We start from the raw sequence: 23,038 nt of genomic DNA, 5'->3' as shown, positions 1-23,038 counted from the left end.
AAGTACTCTGGGTAGCAAAAATTTACCCTGATGGGTAGAATAGTGTCATATGAGTTTTAGTCTGGGAAAGTGTAGCATAAAGAATTTGAAAAAAAATGCAAATCCAAATTGTATGAAACAAAGACTATTCATTGTCTAGTTATCACTTAGGGAAGAATTATTTTCTAATGAACTGGGTCCTGTCAATCAAAAAGTCAACAAATTACATGCAGAATAAAGGATGAGGAGGGTCAAGGTGAGGAGGATACTACATACACAATTTATATTATATATGGAGCCATCATTTTTTTGTTCAAAAATATGATAGGTCCCTCTGAGATGCTTTCCATAGTTATTGTCATTACACCTCATGAATGAATGTGATGGTGCTAGAGAAGCCACAGAGAAGAAAGAAAATAGTAGAAAGGGAAATGGTAGGAAGAAAGAAAACACGAAGAGGAACACAAGAGGATGATAGAGTGATAGGTTCTTTTTTAATCCAAGAAGGCAAACATGATGGTCCTGAAAAGAAGGCACAACTGAAACTTGAAAAAACAAAACAAAATGAACTTTAAGTAGGGTAGATTAGATTGAACTCTATTCATCAAAATACAGGGAGATTCCTTCATTAAACTTGAAAGAGGTCATAAGTGATTTACAAAAACAACATAAACTAAGTTGTGAAGACAGAACTGGTGCAGATATACAGGTAATTAAACTCCCTATTCCTACATTTTTGTTATCATAAGAAATTTATAAAGAAATGTTAACTGATAAGATTTCTTTTTCTATCTTAAGTACAACTTGATATGAATCAATATGTGACCAGCTGAATGTTCCACTTCTGTGAAATTCCATCACACCAGTTTTTGCCTGTCAGATTTTATAACTATAAATTTCCTTTATAACCGTGTAAACCCCTAGGGGAAAAATAACTTAAAAGGTATCCTAAATCTCTGTTATTACTTCCCTTTAAACTGATGTCAAATGTGGTGGTAACCTAGCAACATCAAGGAAGTGCACCAAGTTGAAATACCAGCTGTCTCTCTCATATTTTGGCACTTGAAAGAAAGTTTGTAATGGAAACATACTTTGTGAAGTGATTCATCCAAAGGTAGTTGCTCTGATTTGAACATCTAGAGTTTGACCTGGCTTTTCTAGGGCCAGTATGCACAGTGGCTATTGCTGAATATGAAGTATGACATTGCTCTTCTTGCAGGTTTGCCAGCATTAGTAGTGGCCACATCAGTGGGCTTCACCAGGACAAAAGGATATGGCACAGATCACTAGTAAGTCCATCCACAGTGAAAAAATCATATTATAACTAAGCAAGTCATCAAATAGGCTCCAATCATCTTGGATAACATTACTGTGCATTTTGTCATGGAGTCTTTAATGAGGAACGATGTGAAGTAGCTTATATGAACAAAAGTTAAGGAAAAAATATCAAGGCACTGTTCAGAATCCTCCTTTTGATTTCTCATTTCTTAATAAGACTGGTGTATTTGGCTTTTGAAATATTTCAGTATCTACTGTTCATGTTGAACCTCAAGTGCTTTTTTTTTTCAGAACTGGTTCCCTGACTTCTAATACCATTGATGATAATGTATATTGTTATTAACCAGCTTTCGTTGGATTAGTTCAAGTTTTGCTCTGTTTAGGGTAATTCATACTCAATATTATAGATGAGGGAAATTAAGAGACTCCATATTAGAAAATTCCTAGGTCTTAAAAAAAATTAGAAGGGAGAAAGGCAGCTAATAGCCCATCTTATACTTCTGATGCTGAAAAAAAATTTTCGAGAGAATTCATAGTAAATTTTTTATTTAACTTTTCAGATTTAAAACAATGCATTTTTATATATTACTGCATCTACTCTCATCTTGAGGAGACATTTGAGAAATATGGAGTGTGCATCTTATTAAAGGTTTACGTTTTGAAATGTGGTGTTCTGTTACTTACCTTCAGGTTCGAGGTGTGATTAACTGCTAGTTAGGTCAACTGGTGGGTTTATCTATCTTGGAAGGATACCAAGGGACTTCACTCCACCTACCCATCCAAAAAATACTTCCCAAGAGTTTAAATAACTCATATCATCAGATCACTTATTTTTCTTATACAGTCTATATAATTGAAAAATTTCAGATATCATCTACAACAGAGTAGGGTTTACTATAGCACTGTTACCTTTAAGTTATTACTTTTTATAATAACATAACTATTTTAGTATGAATCCAGTAAGAATCACCATATTGAAAATATGGAAATTAAGTATGATTATAGATGTTATGGTTTCTACTTTCAAGGAGTTTTCACTTAAAGTCAAATATAATACAATGAGTCATGTATTGATTTTACAACTGAATTTTATTCATAATGGTGTAAACCCTGGGGGAAAGTAACTTGAAAGCTATAATAACACCTTAAAAGACAAACTAAATCTCAGTTTGGAACTTTGCTTACACAAATATATGGTAGAAATTTGGTGGTAGCCTCAGAGACACCAAATTATTCTGTCAGACTCAGGTCTTTTTCTACAGTTTTGTTTTTTTTTTTTTTTTTTAATTAAAAAATGAGCATTAGTTAGCTACCTCAAAGTAAGCTGATAAAATTTTATCTTTCTGCTGTTAATGGCAAGGAGCAATAACTAAATGCAGACTTTTAATAAATACACACAAATTTTGAACATATATATATCGGTGTATGAACTTGTGTATGCATATGTAACTACTAGATTTAAATTTAAGGTATAAATTATAAATTAAGGTATAAATAACAACAAGGTATAAGGTATAAATCAAGGCATAATTTATATAGAGTAACATTTATCCTATTAAGTATACAGTTCTGTGTATTTTAACAAATGCATGTCATGTTACTACTACGACAATCAATATAGTTTGTTGTTAGAACAGATATAGAATAGTTCCTGTCTAATGCTACTTTTTGTTGTTGCTCTGCTATGTGAGAAATTGAACCCAGGGCTTCATGAATGCAAGGCAAGCACCCTACCCCTGAGCCATATCCCCAGTCCTAATGTTGTTTTTGAAGGCAGCCCACCAATTTTGTGGACTATTTTTAAGGGTTATGAAATTGTGAGCATAGCTCTACATCAGCGGTGTAAAAATGGTCCCTCACACTTCCCTTATGTACATTTTCCTGGAATGTGCATGTGCAGATATGTCACCCTGAAGAGCCTTCAGAGTTGAACCCTCTGGCCTCTTCATTTCCCTCTACTGCAAGAACCTGAATGTGTTCATCGGTATGGGTCATGTCTCTCTCAATGCAAACTGACATCCCTTGGTGAATTTAGTCCTTGAAACAAATATAGTTGCCCTTACCTTTATTCAAAAATTTATCTGTAGTGAATTTTCTTAATAGTCTGGGAAACAATAAAATTAAAAAAACATACAAATATAGATTATCCATTTCCCGTACTTATGTCTTTTAAACCAGTTTCTCCTGATATCTCTATGGCCTCAAGGAAAAACAGGTAAATGGCACATCTAAGACTCTCAAAACATGCTGTTCTTGCTTAAATTATATTTGGAAAAAATTTCCTTAAGGGAGACAAAACAGCATTTTGCAAAATTTAAGTAATTGTCACCTTTGTAATGAAACTAAATGCAGAAATCTCTTAAGAGTAATTTGTCTAAAATGTTTAAACTGTTTGAAAGTAAGGTCTTGTAATACAAGTTTCTCTTCAGTGAGAGGTCCATAGTATGTCTAACTTCGAAAAGCTCTAATTATGCCTTTTTATACATTTTCTATGTGTTTTTTTCTTAATTGCAAATCTTTGAAAGATGTCCAGCATTTCAAGGCCAAATGTATAAGTTACTGGTATCATGCCTTTTGTGGTCAAATACTCATCACTAATTTCTGTTAGTTTTTATCTAATGTTATTTCAGCTGCTGGCTTTCTCTGGAAGGAGGGCTGCTCTACGCTTTTGTTGGACCTGCAGCCGCTGTTGTCCTGGTAAACATTGAAAACTACTTATTTACTTCCTTAATCAAAAGACTAATTTGGTTAAATTAGAGTGGCAACTTTGTTAAAGTATTTACTGTGTACAAATTTTAATGTTCAATGAACTGTTGCTGTGCTTTGAATATCAATTGCTTTCAGTTCTTTAATACTCTAAATATTCATATTTTAAATATGAATTTAAGATATTAAACTTGGGAGTATGATATTTCTCTTCCAGTGACTTTGGACTTGTGAAGAAGTTTTGAGTGAGTTTTAACAAATTCTTCCTCTTCAATATATAGAGCCTCATCATTTGCTATCATTTACCTTTTACTATTTTATACAGTATATATAGTTATTAATAGGGAGATTTCTTCAAGGCTGTTACTACCAAATGTTAAATCTATTTCTTAATCTCTATGATACTAACACTTTGAACTGGATATTTCTTTGATGCAGGGTCTGTCTTATGTATTTTACGATGTTTAGCAGGATCCCTCCCCTCTACCTTGCACATACCTGTAGCATCCTCCAGTTTTGGCAATCAAAACATCTCCAGATATTTCTGATGTTCCCTGACTCTTAAACATAGCAGGGAATGCATTTAGCCAGTTGATTCTCTTTGGAATCACAAAATAATTCCTTAAATCCTTAAATCTTTTTTTTTTTTTTTTTTTTTTTTTTTTGGTACCAGGAATTAAACGGAATGTGCTTAACTACTGAGCCATCCCCAGTCCTTTTCATTAATTTTATTGAGATAGGGTCTTGCTAAGTTGCTTAGGGCTTTGCTAAGTTGTTGAGGCTGGCTTTGAACTTGCACTTTTCCTGCCTCAGTCTGTTGAGTCACTGGGATACAGAAATGTATATCTGTGCCTGGCCTTAAGTCTTTTAATTATAGTAACATGAAATCTGCTACCAATTTCTCCCTCTCTGAGCTTATTAATTACAAATATCACTTGCCTAGACAATGTCTGAAGATAATAAGAGGAAAGAAATGGTCTTCATTAAATACAAAGATTCATATCACTGAGCAATTAGATTTCTACTTGGGAAATTACTGTTTAGCTTGTAAAATTTATTCAAAAAATTGGAAGCTCATGACATTTTTCTTAATAACTCTGATATTTGAGTTTTCTTCCTTTTAAGTTTGTTCTCCCTCCTCTAAGCTGTAAGAATGAGAAGAAATTGCTCATGTTTTCCAGTAAAAACAAAACAAAACAAAACACTAAGCGTGGTGTTAGAGAAGACCCTAGGGAAATCAAAATCATTAGACACATTTTTGTCTGCTGCATTGAATTTTTATTTAATCAATAGAAACATTTCCCTAAGCTACTAGGTTAATATACATATAACCCTAAAATGAAGAAATAAAGAGTATGTGTATAATTGAAACACCAAAGTAAGGCCTTTGGAGTAGTGATAAATTCCCTCCTGATTAAGTTGTAGATTAATAGAATCCATGGAATGTACATTTTCTCTTAGTTCAAATAATGAGAAGTACAAAGATGAATAAGCATTCTCTTGATTAACTGCTATCTATCTTGTCAGTGAATAGTGATACCTCCTATCCCTACTTAAAAGATATGCTTTGGTTCTTCCTACATCAACAATCTAACATATTTCAGCTTTGTATTCACCATTTGCAATGTCAGAGAGGCCAGGGTTGCACCAATATTCTGTTGCCCAGGGATCATGGAGGGTGAGAGGCAAGGAAAACAAAAAGATTTCTAAAAAACAAAAATCACTTTTCCTTAATTGTTTTGGTTTCCCTATTGGACTGGTTTCCTTTATCAAGAGGTGTTGGTAGATTAGAAAACTCCATAGCTCATCACGATGATGCTGCTGCAAATAGATATCTATCTCTGTGTGGCTTTTTACAACTTAATGTGAGAAAGAAAATTTTCTTACCAAATTCATTTTAGCTGTCATATGCAAAAGAACTTTTAAGTGAGAGTAAGAAAGTCTTGGAAAGAAGTTGATGAGCAATGCTTACTGGAGAGTATTTTAAGAATTGATGCTTTTTGTCCCCTAAAGGTTCTAGAGAATTGAATAGTCTTTCTCTGTTGTCTGGAAAAGTGTAGTGCAACAACACTGCTCCCATCCCACAAGAGAAAACAGTCACCCAGTGTGTGGAATATAGGCATTCTATCTTCTCTGTTTAGAATTCTTCACTCACCAGAGGCCTCATGCCCCGAGAGGCAAAATCTTTCGGTTCTTAAGCATAGGGTAAAACTCATCTAGCCAATTGATTTTATTCAAGATTGTCTCAGAGAAGAAAGCCAGATTGATACAGTATGGTACCATTTAAAAGTAAGGCAATCAAAGATTAATTTCCCCAGTGTTAACTGCAAACCATGGGAATTAAAGTAACACACCACTGTTAAATTGTTTTATGTGCCTTTATGCACTTAATAAAAATATTTGAGAAGTGCTTCATATCACTACTTTTGTGAGTCTAGAACTCTACAGTGGTTTTAAATTGATAAAGCAGAGACCGAATTCCCTTCAAAATTATTGAAAGGTCAACTTTGTTTCTGTTTGACAGGTCAACATGGTGATTGGCATTTTGGTATTTAATAAACTTGTTTCCAGAGATGGGATCCTAGATAAAAAGCTCAAACACAGAGCCGGGTAAGCTGCAATTGGTGGATTTTGAAGGTTCTTTACTAGTGAATCCCATAATCCAATTCCAAATCCTTGTTGACTGTGTTTGACTGTTCCTCAGATTGTTTTTGATGTCCCAGTGTGTCTGGTGGATTGTGCCTTTCTAATGTTTCTAATGTTCTCCTCTGTAAATGATATAACAGACTATTAAGAAAGTCTAGGTTTATTTGACAGTGTTATTTGTTTGTCAGTTAAGAAGATTAATGTTCAGGAAGGCTGGATTTAAAATAGTTGTCCTTAAGCAAGGGCTTTCAATGTCCTTCTACTTCTGGTCACAAAGGACAGGAGGTAGATGGAACACAGTGTCACTATGTTACATGACTGAGCTGGGAAAAGCAAACCCAAATAGTGCAATAATATTGCATTTTCTTTGATTAATTGTAGACATCAGAAATAAAGTCTTCACTTAAGATAATCACCTATCAAATACTATTCTTGTCTTATATTTTTCATTCTTTATGACTAATTTTGATTATAATTTTCTAGAAGAGCTATTCATAATTTCACTTGCACATTTTAACCACTTATAAAATTTAGAAAAGCCATCTCCCTTAATTTTGCTGTTATTACAGTATCACCCTATGCAAATGACTAACATTCATATGCAGAGTGACCAGCAGTTTTCAAGGTTACATCATAAACATTTAAAGAAATTTGAATTGAAAAACTAATTGTTTAAATTTTCCCTTGTGTCTATAAAGTTTATAGTTTTCTACTTTCTGTTAAATATCATCATCATTCAAAACTCGCCCATATAATAGTTCTTTTTTTAAAAAAATAATTCAGGGTTTTATTTAATAGTCACTGCACTTGATCAACTCCTGATGAGAGCGTTAAGTCCTTTATGTTTTTACAGTCTATGTGATGATTTATAAGGTAAGATAACCCAAGTATCTAAACTAGTAAACAGACAAGTCTAATGGCTTTCAATATAAAATTTTGATGTTACTCATATTAAACATTGGAACTACCATGGAGTAAAAAACATCATTGGGAGTTCCTTCTTGAGGGAGGGTCACTTCTCATTTAGAGATATTTTCACTATAGATTAGTCCCATGGTATCCTTCAATAGGGAGGTTTCAACTTAGTACAGATACTTGGACATGAACCTTTCAAAAGATTATTTTTGTTAGTCTGCCATGTGTGGTTGAAATTTAAGTCCAAATTAATCATATAATAATAGATTTATCATACTGAATACCAGGTATAGAAACTCAGCTCTGCTTCTGATAGTACAAACTTAAATAATTTAAACAAAATAGTAGGGGGGGTTCAAGTGCTTAGGTTAAGGCTTGGAATCAAAGCCATGTGCAATATTCAGCTCTGCAATTTACTAGCTGTGTGTATATCTGTCTTTGGGCATTGTTACTTCATCTTTCTGCATGCAATTCAGTCTCCTCATCTGTTAAATGGGAAAAATAGCTTTTGCCCCATTAAAGCATATGGAATATAATGTGTGTAAAGTATCATTAGAAGATGTGGCAAATAGGAAACATTCACTTGACAGTGGCTATTCCTCATTTCACAATGCAATGAGCAGCCAAAGTGGATGTGTGTGTTTTCAAAGGTCACTATCAACCAGGAATTCATGATTTCATCATTCATAGTGAGGTCAGAAAGAGATGAGATCATCAAAATGAGTTCAATGCTGAGAATTCATTAGATTATCAGTCAGTATTATTTTATCATTTAATTATTTTATATGCAATGCCCAGTTTGTTTTAAAATAGCTCTTTGTAAGAGATAATATAGGTTTAGAAGAAATGACAACCTTGTTGTATTATGAATTTAGAAAATATCCTTATCACTTTACTTATTAACTCTGACAATTATGGTTTTAAAACCTCTGATTCTAAAACATTTTTCTTGGACATCATGTATGTCTTATTGGCAGAACTGAATGAGGAACTTCTGGTTCAAAGGCCACTGCTAAAGAAACAGAAGTATTGGTAAGGTACATGACCAAGCAGAATACTGATTACTTTCCAAAGTCAGGAAGAGCTATCAAATTAATGACTAAGCTTAAAAACTTTTTCTTGAATATAAAATGTTATTTGGCCTTAGTAAGTATAGACTGAAATTTGTTCTTTATTCCCAAATGTGATCGAAGGAAAACTTAACAAGTTGTAGATGTTTGAAGCTAATTTTAATTCACAGAAAAGCAGTGAGGACAATAATAAAGACTTCAGTGAAAAAGAAATCATTACAACTAACTAAAGAAATGTTGACTAGAACCTAACTGGCCTAATTATTGACTTCCATAATTGCAAAAATTGACCATTTCAGGTTGTGTGAATATACAACCATACCTAGCATATCTTTTGAATCTGTGTAATTATTTAGAATTGAAGATAGTACCCAGACATTCCTTCTTCCATTTTGTCTATTTTTCTCTCTTCTTATTTTTTATAATCTCTTATTATAAATAGCGAAGTATATAGTTTGTACTCAATAAATATTTATAAAAGAATGTGTGAGTAAATGTTTAATAAATAATATAATAGCTTGACAAGTTTTATAGTACCCAAGCCATATTAAATATTTCTAATGGATAAAATACATTTACTAAGGGGGGATTTATTATGAATTATAATATATCATATATAAAATGATAATTGGAAAGGATGAGAATAAGTTAAAATCACATGTGTCTTTTTAAAACATCTTAAACAAAAAGTTTAATTTTCTGTATTTTTCTACAGCGGCACTTTCTGTATCATCTCATCTACCTGAAATTAGGACATTAGCAGCATCTTTTGCAAATTTCATGAGATTTTTCCAAATGGAGATGGAGGGGAAATTTTCCTTCCAGGGACTCTATTAGAGTATTAATATACAAATCAAACAAAAAAATCTTCCTAGAGAAAATAATAAATAAAATTTGGAACTAGAACCTGTAGATTTTAAGACCCATAGTAATAATAGGAGCCGGCAGAACACATTGGAAGAGTAGTAACAACCATGTTTCTGCCCTGGTGCCCTGGTTACGTTGGAATGTATGGGCAGTTCAACTCTATTTTTTATAAGTAATTGAACTTTTTTATTTTATAAATGTGCAATTTCCTCTGTATCAAAGAAGAAAGCCTCATTTTTCATTGAAACTGCTTGATCTAGCATTAGACTGTATGTTCTTTATATTACATCATTTCTGAATTGGTATTCTAAACCAGGAAAAAACATTACATCTCCCTGGATAATTTATCATTCCTCTACTCCATTCACAGCTAATAAAGGAATACCAAAGCTGTCCAAAAAGTTAGCATCAAGCACAGTTTTTAACAGTTTGCTCTAAGGAAAGTATGTATAGACCTTTTAGTCAGTTTTAAATAGACAAATAAACATATGGGATACTAGTTGCAATTTGTAATCAGGAAATTGGTTAGGTTAAATTGCAGTATTTCAGGGCTAAAATACTTGCTGTATTGGGTACTTCAAATTATTTTTTTAAATAAACTTTGACTTTTCAATCTTGTTTTAGAACACAGAACAAAATGTCTTTAAATTGAGAAATAGTCACATTCATGTTAGAAGCACAAACATCAAATAACTCATCCTCTGTGATAAAGAAAATAATAAGGGAGTAATCCATGCCTTTAAAATATTAATATCATCAAATTTAAGAAGATTAAAGAAGCTCAATGTATAGTTAGAGAAGTGGTGCTCATTTTGCTTATTTGCTGGTATAATCTATGGACTTTCAAGAAAAACAGGTGCATGAGTTCCCTCAAATTAATCTTTGGGGATGGGGCCAGGTGGACTGCTATGTGCAATCGCTGGGTTAACCAGTCTAGGTGCTTCTTTGAGGGCAGCTTCAAACACCATAGCAGACTCACTGAACCATTTGTGAACTAAACTAGACAGATTATCTGTTATGTGTTATTTGAAAAGTATAGGTAAATGTGGCTAGTTTGGGTACATATATAAAGTGGGTTCACTCTGTCAAGTGTGTAATTTAGTACCATATTCCCTTATCCTCAACTCTGGGAGCTTTTTTTTTTTTTTTTTCATGAGATCTGCTGATCAAGCTATATTTTTCAGATTTATTATCTCATCTAAGCATTATTCACAAATGAATATGCTTATTTAGAAGAAACTAGACATTCCAAATTATAAGCATCTTAACATTTTCTCTCTTCTGCCACTTGAGATGCTTTTAATTTGAGATGCTTATAATTTGGAATGCCAGGTTTCTTTTAAATATGTATATGTATTTAAACATATATATATATATATATATATATATATGCAACTCTCCTATAAATTATTTTAAAAATCCTTAGGGCAGACATATTTTAGACATAAGCACCACATTGGAAGTACACCACAAAAATTAATTTCAAGTTGTTTTGGATTTCTATTCAAGCAATTTCTTTTTGGGTTTCTTAAGAAGTTTATGTTCTAATAAACATTTTTCATGGATGCTTTTCTTAAGCAAAATGCATGTCAAATTTTCTCTGTAGTACAATTTTGTTTCTATGATGTAGTTGATGGAATCTGAATTTATGTACGAAATCTCTTAGACCAGAATAGACCATTTAAATGCTATGAGATTGTAGTCTATAACAAATGTTCAGAAAGAAATTTTTGAGCTTCATAATATATTAAATGTATTTTATTAAAGAAGAAAACTACCACTCTTTTTTATTATCAACTAATGTTTCATTAAGTTTTATCAGACCTTATATTCAGATTATCCTAAAATATGGATAGTACATTGATGCTATAAAAAATCTCAAAGAACAAAGCTGATGAGATAAAAACTGTTTCATCTACAATTGAAGACTCCTAAAATAAATATATATTATACACTATGTATATATTATTTCTGTATGTGATGTATACTCCTGTGTGGGCTTCTGAGGTAAATGTGTTTCAGGAGGCTTTAATTTATATGTTTGTCTTTTGCAAATGACAATGAAAATCTTTGAAGCTAGGAGTCCTCACATGTTTGAGTACCAGGGGTCTGAATAAAGGGTTTTTGCTGTATGTCTACACAAGCACATGCTTATGTTTATCTCAGTGTTGGGCAATTTTGACCTGTAGACATAAGGCTATTTATGGTGTAAATGATGGAAATATACTTTGCATGTAAGAAAGGCCCAGAATGTTAAGAGGTAAATGTTACAAAGATAATTTATAGTATAAATGCATCTTTCAAACAATCTAGAGCTTTCATCTTTGATAAGTATACTTTTCTGTATGAAATTGTATTTAAAGCTAACTTGCAGCAGCAACTTTTTTTTGGTGACAATTCAATTGTTCTTTTTGTGGGTGTTCTGTTTGTTTGCAGTCAGATGAGTGAGCCTCATAGCGGTTTGACGCTCAAATGTGCCAAGTGTGGAGTAGTTTCAACAACAGCTTTGTCAGCCACCACCGCCAGTAATGCCATGTTAGTCCCAATCATTTACATCTTCTTGTTACAAATCTTTACAGTGCATGTGAGAAAATGCTATGATGAAAAACAAAATACTGGTTGCTAATACTTAAATATTTGTAATTGGCAACTACATTTATAACTAAGTGGGATAGTCTATAAAAGAGTAAATAAAACTCTCAAATGTTATCTGATTTGTGGTTTCCAAGTTAATAGTCTTGGTGCCGCATACAAGAATGCTTTGTTGAACGGGGTTTGGTTATGGCCTGGGGCATGACATGCAGCTACGTAATGTTGTTTTCTCTGTCTCTCAACAGGGCCTCTCTTTGGAGCTCTTGTGTGGTATTGCCCCTTCTGGCTCTGACCTGGATGTCTGCAGTTCTGGCCATGACAGATAAACGCTCCATATTGTTTCAAATACTTTTTGCTGTGTTTGATTCATTGCAAGGCTTTGTTATAGTCATGGTCCACTGCATTCTTCGGAGAGAGGTGAGAAATATAATTCTTGTGCAAGAAATAAGTGATAAATAAAGGGGATATCTAACAAGTATGATCTTTTATTTTAATATATTGATTTTAGATTGAAGCTGGTCTTTACCACACCATCTTAAGCAATGGGGATTGCTTAAGATTCAAAGCTGAAGAGAAGATGTAAGGAATAGTTCAGGAGGGCCCCTGGCAGTCTAACATATGTGGGTCTATGCTAAGGAACTCACAGCCAGTGGTACCAAGAACCAGGGAGAGAAGATTAAAGAGAGGTTTTGTGGAGAGGAGGTATGTTAGAGAACTGGTACATGAAGGTGACTTGTGTTTGATAGGCACTATTCATAAATAAATAACACACTGATATTTCTTGCTTATTTCTTAACTTTGCTTCTACATATAGCACATTCTCATTTCTCATATTAACTAAATTTATTTTCAGTAGAAAATGTTCAAGATATTGAATAGTTCTTTAATCTCTAAATTGTGGTTAATGTTACTAAAGATTAATGATTTTATATGGATGATTATGCTCAGAAAATACAAAAGAACGTACCTAGTGGGGCATGATGAGCAATAATTAATTGTTCCTAGAATTGTAGACCTACCATCATAGCCTTTCTCCAGGTCATGCCAAAGTTTCTTGTCAGCAGTGGGGGAAGGAAGAAGTTATTTTTCATGAGTGGAGACAACAACTGACACCAAATCCACCCAGGACAGTGAAAGATTGCAGATTTGAGTTTTTTAGGGATAAAAATGTTGTTTTCCAACCAGGGTGAAAATTATTCTGAATGCTTTCAAGCACTGACACGGTATTTACAAGGCTTATGAGTCATTTTAGCATTTACTCTGGGGATGAGTGGTGACTGAAGAACACATTGACACAGTGCCATGCTAGTGGTTTTGAGAAAATGGTCTACTCTGTCATTTTGCATTATCTGACTTGTTTGAGAACTTTATTATGATGTGCACCTTGCAAACAGATAAATTTAGTGTGAGTACACACCACATAGTTTGTACAATGATGTGTGAATGCAACCAAAGGCTTTAACCTGATTTACCAGGTGGGGAGAACAATATTTCCGTACTATTTCAAGAAGATACAGATGTCAACAATATACCACAGGTGTATTCTAAAGCTATTCTGTGATGAAAAACAAAGAAAACAGATGAAGTGTTAGTTCCTCTTGCAGGGAGTGTTTCATCATTTAGAAATTCTGAAATAGCTTACACTTAATAAACTTACTATTCTCTCATCACAAATATCTACCTAGAATGTCAGCATTAAAATCTTCCAAATATTGAACTATGTACTAAAGGAGTAAAAGCTAAAAGGAAATTCAATGATAATTTAGGTTGTAGTCTTTTCTAATTACAACTGTCTTGTAATCTTCTGTATTATCTCTAATATCTTTATGTAACAGGCTTGTGCTAAATAAATAGACATAGAATGCACTTATAATTGACAATTAAGATGAACTGTTGCAGGCTTTAAGTGAGGAGAATGACATACCTACATACCTATTTACAGTTTTCAGATGGTATTAATACCCTAGGTGTTAAGGAGAAGGATTGTACCCAATCTTTAAATAAGCTTCCTTTTTCTTCATAAATAAGATTTCTAGATAGTCTTTGGTTATAATCAAAATATGGAGATTTTTAAGTGACAGATATTTTGATGGCTTATTATCAAATTTTTGCTGCTTACATGAAGAAAAATATTTGGCACATAATTTCTTGATTTCCATCAGAACTTTTCCATACTTGTTAATTAGACTATTGCTGTCAAAAACATGATTTAAGGGCAATTAAATCAAATCATAGAATAAATGCCTCAGCTGAAGTCGATATCTGTAAATACATGGTCTTTTCATTAATAGGGAATAAAAATATAGATATCATCTCTGTTATTGTTGCAGTTTTAAAGATTAGTTCAAATTGAATAGTTTCGTAGCTGGTAAGTTAGTAGCATAATGTCATAACACTCTTTAGCTCCAACACTGAAATGATGTATCCTTTTTTTTTCCTTTGAACTTGAAAAATACCCTGTAACACTGCTACACATGAACAGATTTCAGTTGTAGGGCAAGTCTCCTTCAGAATTCTTAAGAGGAATTTCATTACTGAAAATGCAAAAGACTTCTGTTTAAATGAATTTCACAAACCCCAAGGAACTTATCATAAGAAGCCACTTTGGACCCATAGGTCCCTTTTGACCTTTTACATGTATACTGCCTGGCATTAGTATTAGGTTTATCTGGTAATACTTCAGATCACATCACTCTAGCATTGACCACAACCTAAGAAACAGAAGCCTTTTCTATGTCCCCTGTGTGTCTCCAGTGACATAATATGAAATCGTAGTTCCATTAAAATACACCAAAGCAGATGGAATAGGCAGCTACTGATAAAATGCTGGGTCAAAATTAACCACTCTCAATCTTCTTAATAATCTACAGGAGACCCTAAGAGTGTAGTTTCATCTCTACTGCTTTTCCACTTTAAGATATTTTCTTCACAATATCACAATTAATTCACATTGATTTTTTCATTCTTAAAATATATAAGCAATGTAAGAAAAGTACTACTTTCTGATTTAGGTGCTGGAGACATATACACACATTTTATATATTTGGACATACCCTAACATAATTTGGTCCATTTTAGTCTTTAATGGTTGTTTCAATATGAATTTAAGAAGTTTTACCCATATTTGCTTGTGAAATGTTTCTGTGGGGGAGGTTGGAAGAAAGCCCTGTAGTTGAAGAAGAAAAGAAACACTGAAATGATAGCATTTTGAATGTGGAGTGTATGGAACTAAATTTATTTGAAATGTGCCCTTGCTTTTAGTGGGTCCAATTTTAAAACTAAAATAATTTCTAATCAGGAAAGAAGAGAGAAATGTTCACACTGGCACTGCCAACTCAATTATATTCCACTTATTCTTTTTAAAAGCAATTTGAATATTTGCATAACTATTTGTTCAGATCTCCAGACATGACATCTAAACACTTAAATTTCATGAAATTTTTCTTCTTAAAATGCAGTTTCTTCTTCTGGAATACCTTTGTCTTTTGAATTGCTTTAGTGAATCCTTCTGAAAAACAGAGAAAGCCAAAGGAGGAAAAAGAAATTTAAATTTTTTGAGCCATCTGATTTATGGAAGCACATTACTTTTAGCAACAAACCTAGATCTTAGAGGCTAAAATGTATAGTTAATAAGATGTTTCCTGCATGTATCATCATTTGTTGATTAGAATTCATTTGGATTAAGCAAATAATAGAATATACTATTTACTATTCTCCACATTGCTATGGAAATTGAGACTACACAAGAGTTATGAAACCTTTGAAATAGTTACTGTTGCTAGGAAACCACTTTCTTGGTGCCTGCGTTCTTCTCATCTCTGTCTCTGGCTGTGCCTGGCTCTAAGACAATCTTACAGCTTGGTGTCAGAGGGGGAAAATAACAAGATTGTGATACAAAATAAGCTACAATAAAACCCTTTCACTAAATGGAAGGAAAAAAGCAAAATGCTTAAATGGATAATTTCGTTGTGTCAGTGTGTAAGGATCCTGTGGCTGTTCTGTAGCCTCAGTAATAGGGCCAACCTTCTCTTTTCTCTTTCCCAAGTGCTGGCAGGAGGTCTAAGCTGCACCAGATGAGGTCCCAAAATCTTCATCCAAACCTGTGAAGCGATTTTGTAGCAAAATACTTAAACATGAACAGTTCTCTCTCACTCTCTCTTTTTCCCCCCTTCCCTAACCCCTCCACCCGCCCTTTGTTTTTTTGTTTTACTAATTTCCCACTCACTCTTATTATTTCCATAAAGAGTACAGATGAAATGATTTATAAGCACATGACAATAAATATATAAAATGCAAGCATATACTTGCTTATCAAATCTAAAATCAACATTCTCCCAAAGTAGCACAGTGGTAGAGCACTTGTCTAGTGTGTATAAGGCCCTGAGTTCAATCCTAATAACACAATAAATAAATAAATAAATAAATAAATAAATAAATAAATAAATAAATAAATAAATAAATAAAGCAAGCACAATGAAGTAAATAGTAATTTGGAAAGAAACCATGTTGCATGTAATATAGTTCAGATGGAGAGGTGTGTGGCCCTCAAAGCCTGATCACTCATAGGGAGATTAGGTATGACTCAATGTACAAAGGCATATTTGTGCCTTCCTTAATGAGGAGGAGGGCAGCAGTTTCAGCTGATATTTGAAGATGAAGAAGTGGGTCATAGAGACTTCAGAACTGAATTGAGTCCTGAGGAAAAAATTAGGTTGGAGGATTAAGGAGGAGAAGGTTTCAGGTAGAAGAAGATGGAGAGAGGTTACTAGGCTTATGGTTTCTGTGAAATGTAGCCTATGGTGAATGGCAGAGCATCTGAGTATTCCCTGGTTCCATGGAACACATTTGCCTAAAGCAAATGATGTAATCCTGGACATTGGAGTCATTTTGTTTTTCCCAAAATAGCTAGGCCTGAGCACCAGATAATACTGATGACTTGAAGACACAGTATTTTTTAAGTCATATTTCAGAGCTTTCCTAGTTAGGAGCCTTTGGTGGCCTTGATAAGAGGTTACTCAAAGTGATGTCATGAAGAGGGTTAAATAGACTTTGAAAGTTAGAAGCCTAGAGTGGGGAGAGTCTGAATAGTGATCCTAACATATTTAGCCTACTCAGAAGAGACTCATGTGTGCCCAAGAACTTAAGAAAGCAAAGAGTGGGTTGGTAAGAGCTTTTCCTTTGTCAGGCTGATTTGGAAGTTAAAAAATATATATATTTGAAGTTTTTTTGTGGTTTTATTTTCAATAAAATAGGATGCATACTTAAAGTGGGAGAATGACTAAAGGTATCAAAATAAATCTGGATCTTATCAGAACAGAGTGGGAGCACAAAGATGGCCCTCAAACAGTTACATGAAAATGACACAAAGTGGGGTTATATACTGATAATCCACTAAACCACTTCCCAGAAATCACCCCTCTATCTTCACTCACTGGGCAGCCTAGTTCATAAGCAAGGGAAAATAAATCCTACCTTCCCCAGATTAGGCTTTCCTGATTTTATCATAATTGTAAATATTGGCATCAGTCTTAATCTTCTTGTGTGGTTCTCCAAGTTCACACAGAGGCTTCAGAGGTTAACAAGAGCATGAAATCAGATGAGCAAGATGGCATCAGTGAACACGCCCAGACGTGGAGAGGTCATACTGGAGATGGAAAACTCTGGCATGCCTGCCAGTAGCATCTACCCATGGCTTGCTTTAACTCTGAATCCTTCTTCCAGAGCCTTACATTGCCCTCCCAGCTGTCCCCACTCTGGGCAGTAGCATGGTGCTTCTCTCAGTGGAGGGGAGTGATATCTGAACTTAGGAATGCAGATGGGTGAATCCCACCTCCCTTTCCTTTAAGATCCAGATCCTACCTGGCAAGATTTGTACTCCAGTAACAGCAAGTTCAGTATTTTAAATAAAGAAATAAAATCAAAACCTATCACATTACCTCTTATTTTTTATATTTTATCTAACTCATAAGAGGTAGAAGATTACAATACAGTGGCTTAATTTCTGTTCATTTGAAAACAATTGTTCTGGTTCTTTTATTTAAACTACCCTGTTCTTTATTCAGTGAGTCATTACAGTGGAAGCCCAGTGGTGCGTTGGAATGAGAACCAACTTTCAAGTCAAGTGACCTGGTTTCATTTTCATCTCTGCTACTTATTGTTATGATCTTGAGCAAGTTAAGCTTTCTAAGCTTGAGGGCTCTTGGCTATTCATTTGGTTAACACCTGCCTCAAAGGGGATGGCACAAGGCTAAAATGAAATTCCACCCATGAAGGCACAAGGTCCTGGCATCTGGGGTCTCATTTCTCTTTCCTTCCTTTCATGTTTGCATGCTAATGAAATGCCACTATATTTTTTCAGCTCACCTGTGTGAAATGTCATTCAGAGTTTTTGACCCAATAAACTGATATAGAAAAGTACTTTCAAGCTAAAAAGGTGCAACAAGTTTAGATGGTAAATGATATATCCTTTAGGATTCCAATAAAGAATCATTAGGATTGAAACTTGAGACTGCAGTTCATATTTATCCTTCACTGTATAGCAAATGCATCTTCATTTTTGTCTCGTTTGCTATGATAAAAGTTCAGTAATATTTTAGTGACGTGAAGTCATTCATGCTGCTTATGTTGATTGACATCATGCATATGAAATTAAGGACAATTCATTCATTTAATGTTTCAATTATGTAAAAAGCAATACAATTAGAAAGAATTGAGCCATTTGTTTAAATATGAACATTAGAAACAATAGAAGACATGGGATTCAGACAAAAATATATGCCCCTCACCCCCAAGGAAACAATCTTAAAAATAATATCAAATAATTATAAGAATAAAACTGGTTTAAATGATCTTCTGGAATAAGAAGTCAGGAAGAGTAACTTGAGGTAAAACTGCCTTTTAAAAAGGTGAAGCTTTGGGTCTGAGCAGCTCGGTAGCTAAATACAGAGCCCATTTCAAGCTGTGCATTCTTTCCTGTGAGGTTTCTCTAAATTGCAATGCTGCCAAACAGTGCTTGGTGCTCTTCCCCAGCAATCTCTAAATCTGGCACCGACTTTCACAGTGACACTCTGCCAGCTGCCTTCAGAGAGAAGACCGATTGAGAAGCTCCCAGCTTGCTTCTGCTGAGAAAAACTGAATTTCTCTCTCTGTTGGGGAGAGACAGGGCGACACCCTTGCAAACCCCTTTGAACTGGTTGGTGTCTCATCCAGGAATCCAACCCCCACAAGAAAGGTTTACAGCTTTTTCAGTTTTTAGAGCAGACCCCCAGCTGGAACCAGCCAGAACAACTTTGGTGGGGAACAGTTGGATGCGTTTAGCAGACGACCTTGATAACTTATTGTTTTCACCTCAGCTTATTTTTGAAGATGTCTCTTGCCATTCTTTTCTTCATTTCACAGCATGCCATCAGATTTCCTTAAAGTGTCCTATATTTTCTAAAGGTTGTTAGATATCTGTTTCTTACTGCTCTCCCAGATATTTAACCCTCTGCCTGATCACCAGTTAAGGCCAAAGACCTATTGCAGAATATTATAAAAAGAAGAAATCTTAAAATCTAGATATTAATTGTGCCATAATATGTTAAATATTCAATTGTTCCCAAAAGACTTATTTAAAAATTATATTTACTGGTCTCAAATAAATTTTTAAAAGTGTTCATTTCACAAGAATTCAGTTATAATGATAATCTCTAATAATATACTTTTAATTAAATTTTTACCTAAAATAAATGACTCATTCCCCATAAATAGTAAATCAAAGACTATTACTATCCAGCAATATGAACATGACTACTGGCACAGAAGCTTTTAATTTCAGCATGGCATAGCCTGATCTAGATTCTGCCTTGTTTGAATTATTTTTAATTTTCTTATGCTTCTGTTTGTTTGAAATCTTCAAGATTCTTGTGGACTTGCTTTTTTAAAAATTCCATTCTCCATCAGCACAATTCACATTGATTCACCAAAGATAAAACTCTGTTTACCTGATAGTGATTCAGTTAATTATCAAACTATTTCCAAATATCTGTGTATACTTTTCCCAGGTTCTGTCTTACTTGAAGTATATTTTGCTGTGATAAGGAAATACGCACTGTGAAATCTAGTCTGATGATTTCCCTAACAGTGTTGGACAGAGTTTTAAGGTCATTCCATCTAATTGTCCCAATACATTTTTAAAATTTAAAAAAATGAAATGAAGAATATGGAATCAAATTAAATTTCTCTTGCAAGTCTTTCTAGATTAGAGGTGTTGACCACACTAAAAGAATCATACAACCTAAACCTTAAATTATGGCATTTGTAAGGCCATTAAAATGACCTTGAATTCACTGGAGAACATTTGTACTTTTCTGTTGTATGTTTCTTCTGAACAACATTGACTGACTCCGAAACTGACATTCTCCAGTGTAGAAATGCCCTTAATCTATTGTCATATTTCAGAGTTTGGAAGTTGGAAGTGTTGACAGTGTGTGTATATGTGTGTAAGGGGGAGTGTATGTGTGTGTTCTGTAAAAGAGATTTCTTTTACATTTCTTTCAAGCAACTATATAGTTATTTTGAAGAGAAACCTACAAATGTTGATTTTCCATATTTCATTGTCAGCCAAAAATATCTTTAAACAACTGTGCTTTCAAGTTCTGAAAATGGAGAATGCTTAGTTAAGATCAGTCAAGTTAACAATTGATAATACCACAGTGTAACATATTTTATATATGTTAATACTTAGATATAGATTTGAAGGAAATCTTCATGTGCTAAATACCCAGAAGACTCTTCTAACATATTATTTATCTTCCTTTATAAACTGTGCTTCTTTAACAAATGACTTGGGGCACAAACAGAAATTAACATATACCTATTTTTCTGACATTTATTCTTAAGATTTTTTTCTAAAAACAAATAAATATGCTTTTCCTAATTCAAATTTCTGCATAACAGAAAAGTGATCTGGCAAATACAAGACTGATTTTCTGTTTTGTACCTGTTACTTTATAACCTACAGCCATGACATGTTAATTTAGAAAGGAGGTGCCCGAAAGCATTTGCACTGAAAGGACCTAGCTTTGTCGTGACCTCCTGTCCTTTTTCAGGAGAAGCTGCATGATTCAGTCCTAAATATTTATCCAGTTATTCGAGAAAAAGTGATCAGACTAGATTTCACTATACCTATAATTTTTTACCAACGTTTTTGAAAAAATAAATAAGAAATTATCTTGTTGAGTTTTATCAGGAAACTCCTCATTCTTTCTGGAGGAAACCCCAGATTTAGAAGTATTGGAATTGTATATTGGAGAGTGGTCAGAGAACACTGAGTTCACCCTGAGCCCCTTCTTTCACAGTTAATATGGCATTAGAATCTGGGGTGGAGAAGTACTAGTGGATGAAAGTCTCATTGGACTAGTTGGCCAGTCTGGGGTGGTCAATACAGTGTCTCTTTCAAAATCCTGTACTCTGGGGGAGATGCTACTAGTGACTTTAAAATGAGTTAGAGGACAAGGATGAAACTGAAGATAACCTATTAAGCTAAGTTCCCCGCATCCCTGGCCAATACACGTGTTATGCACGTCTCATATCAAAACAGTGATGGACTATTATATATCAGTGCTTTTTAAAAGTAATGATCATATGTTCATCTTGGTAGTCTCTATGAAGTTACTCCAGTAAATTAGGGAAAATATAGCATTTCTACGTTTTGTTTTTAATCCAATAAAACAGATTACAATAAATGAGAAGGGGAATGTCAATAACATGAAGTCAGAAAAACAAAGTATTAGTAAAATGGCCGTTGGTTTGGAACAAGTGTCCATTTGTGAAGTTTCTATCAATAGCTTATAAGGGACCTAATGAACGACAAGAGGGAACAGGGGTGCTGATACGGAGACTTTGTATAATGGAAAAAGTACCTCTTACATTTGCTATTTTAAATATCAACTCTATTTACTATTCAGTTATTTATATTTAATGAACTTAAAAAATAATTGGTGCATTATAAATATATGTAAGAGTGAAATTTGTTACTTCCTTGTACATGCACCAACATAACAATATAATTGATTTTTAAATAAAGGAATCAATGTAATATTCTTAGAACCTCCTTGTGATCTGCTTGTTCTTCATTCAGAATCTCATTATAAATGGATGTTAAGGACTTTTGGCTATGCTGACAACCAACCAATTTTGGTTCCCTTTTGTTTCATTGTGTCCTTTTTCCATCAGGGCACATAGTACTTGAAGGGAGATAAGAAATAGTCTCCCCAAAGGTTCCTTATGTGAGATATAAAAGGAAAAATCCTAAATCAATTCTAGTCAAAAGATCATTAAGTAATCTCATTTTTCACAATGTTTAAAGCTGTTCTGAAGATTTTTCCATGCTGAATAGTAAATCCCCTTTGAAAGACACACATATTGTTTGTAATAGTGGAAATAAATCTGCTTTCTGGCAAGAATTATTAAGACTGAGCCAGATATGGCCATTTTGATAGCTCAGGAGTTCCCAGCACTTCCCTGGGTAGATGATGGCAAGTGATAAATTTCCTTGGCATGGAGTAAGTCGAAGTATACCAGCATTTGTATCGAGCAAATAAAATGGGTATTAGATCATAAGAGCAAAGATATCCACTTTCTCATGGTTGATTGCCAATATAGACACTGTCTAGTCATTATTAAGAGAGAGGAAAATTAATTTTTCTTCCCTGCAGGTTCAGGATGCATTTCGATGCCGATTGAGAAACTGCCAGGATCCAATCAATGCTGATTCTTCAAGTTCTTTTCCTAATGGGCATGCTCAAATCATGGTGAGCTTTTGTTTTCCCTCTGATTGCTAATTTAGTCATGATTTCTCTAGAGAATTAAAAAAAAAAAAATCCTTGTTAATAAAATAATATCACATTCCATTTTGAATGACTTCAGCTTTAGCTCATTAACAACTTTAGAAGTTTGACACCAGGTAAATATTCTGTCTGGATTGCTTGGGAATCCAGGATCTG

The 23,038-nt window shown here is 33.9% G+C and overlaps 1 protein-coding gene across 1 annotated transcript in view; it reads left to right on the top strand.

Moving 5' to 3' along the window:
• ADGRB3 (adhesion G protein-coupled receptor B3) overlaps nucleotides 1-23,038 on the top strand; it is a 684,429-nt gene that overhangs the window by 627,118 nt on the left and 34,273 nt on the right. The window contains 6 exon segments of the mRNA XM_079147374.1: nucleotides 1,199-1,268; nucleotides 3,888-3,954; nucleotides 6,488-6,573; nucleotides 11,898-11,996; nucleotides 12,299-12,470; nucleotides 22,751-22,846. Of these exon segments, the coding sequence (XP_079003500.1) occupies nucleotides 1,199-1,268; nucleotides 3,888-3,954; nucleotides 6,488-6,573; nucleotides 11,898-11,996; nucleotides 12,299-12,470; nucleotides 22,751-22,846 (590 nt within the window).

This window comes from Sciurus vulgaris (assembly GCF_902686455.1).
Source record: "Sciurus vulgaris genome assembly, chromosome: 7".
Classification (NCBI taxonomy): Eukaryota; Metazoa; Chordata; class Mammalia; order Rodentia; family Sciuridae; genus Sciurus; species Sciurus vulgaris.
This window is presented reverse-complemented; position numbering and strand designations above follow the sequence as displayed.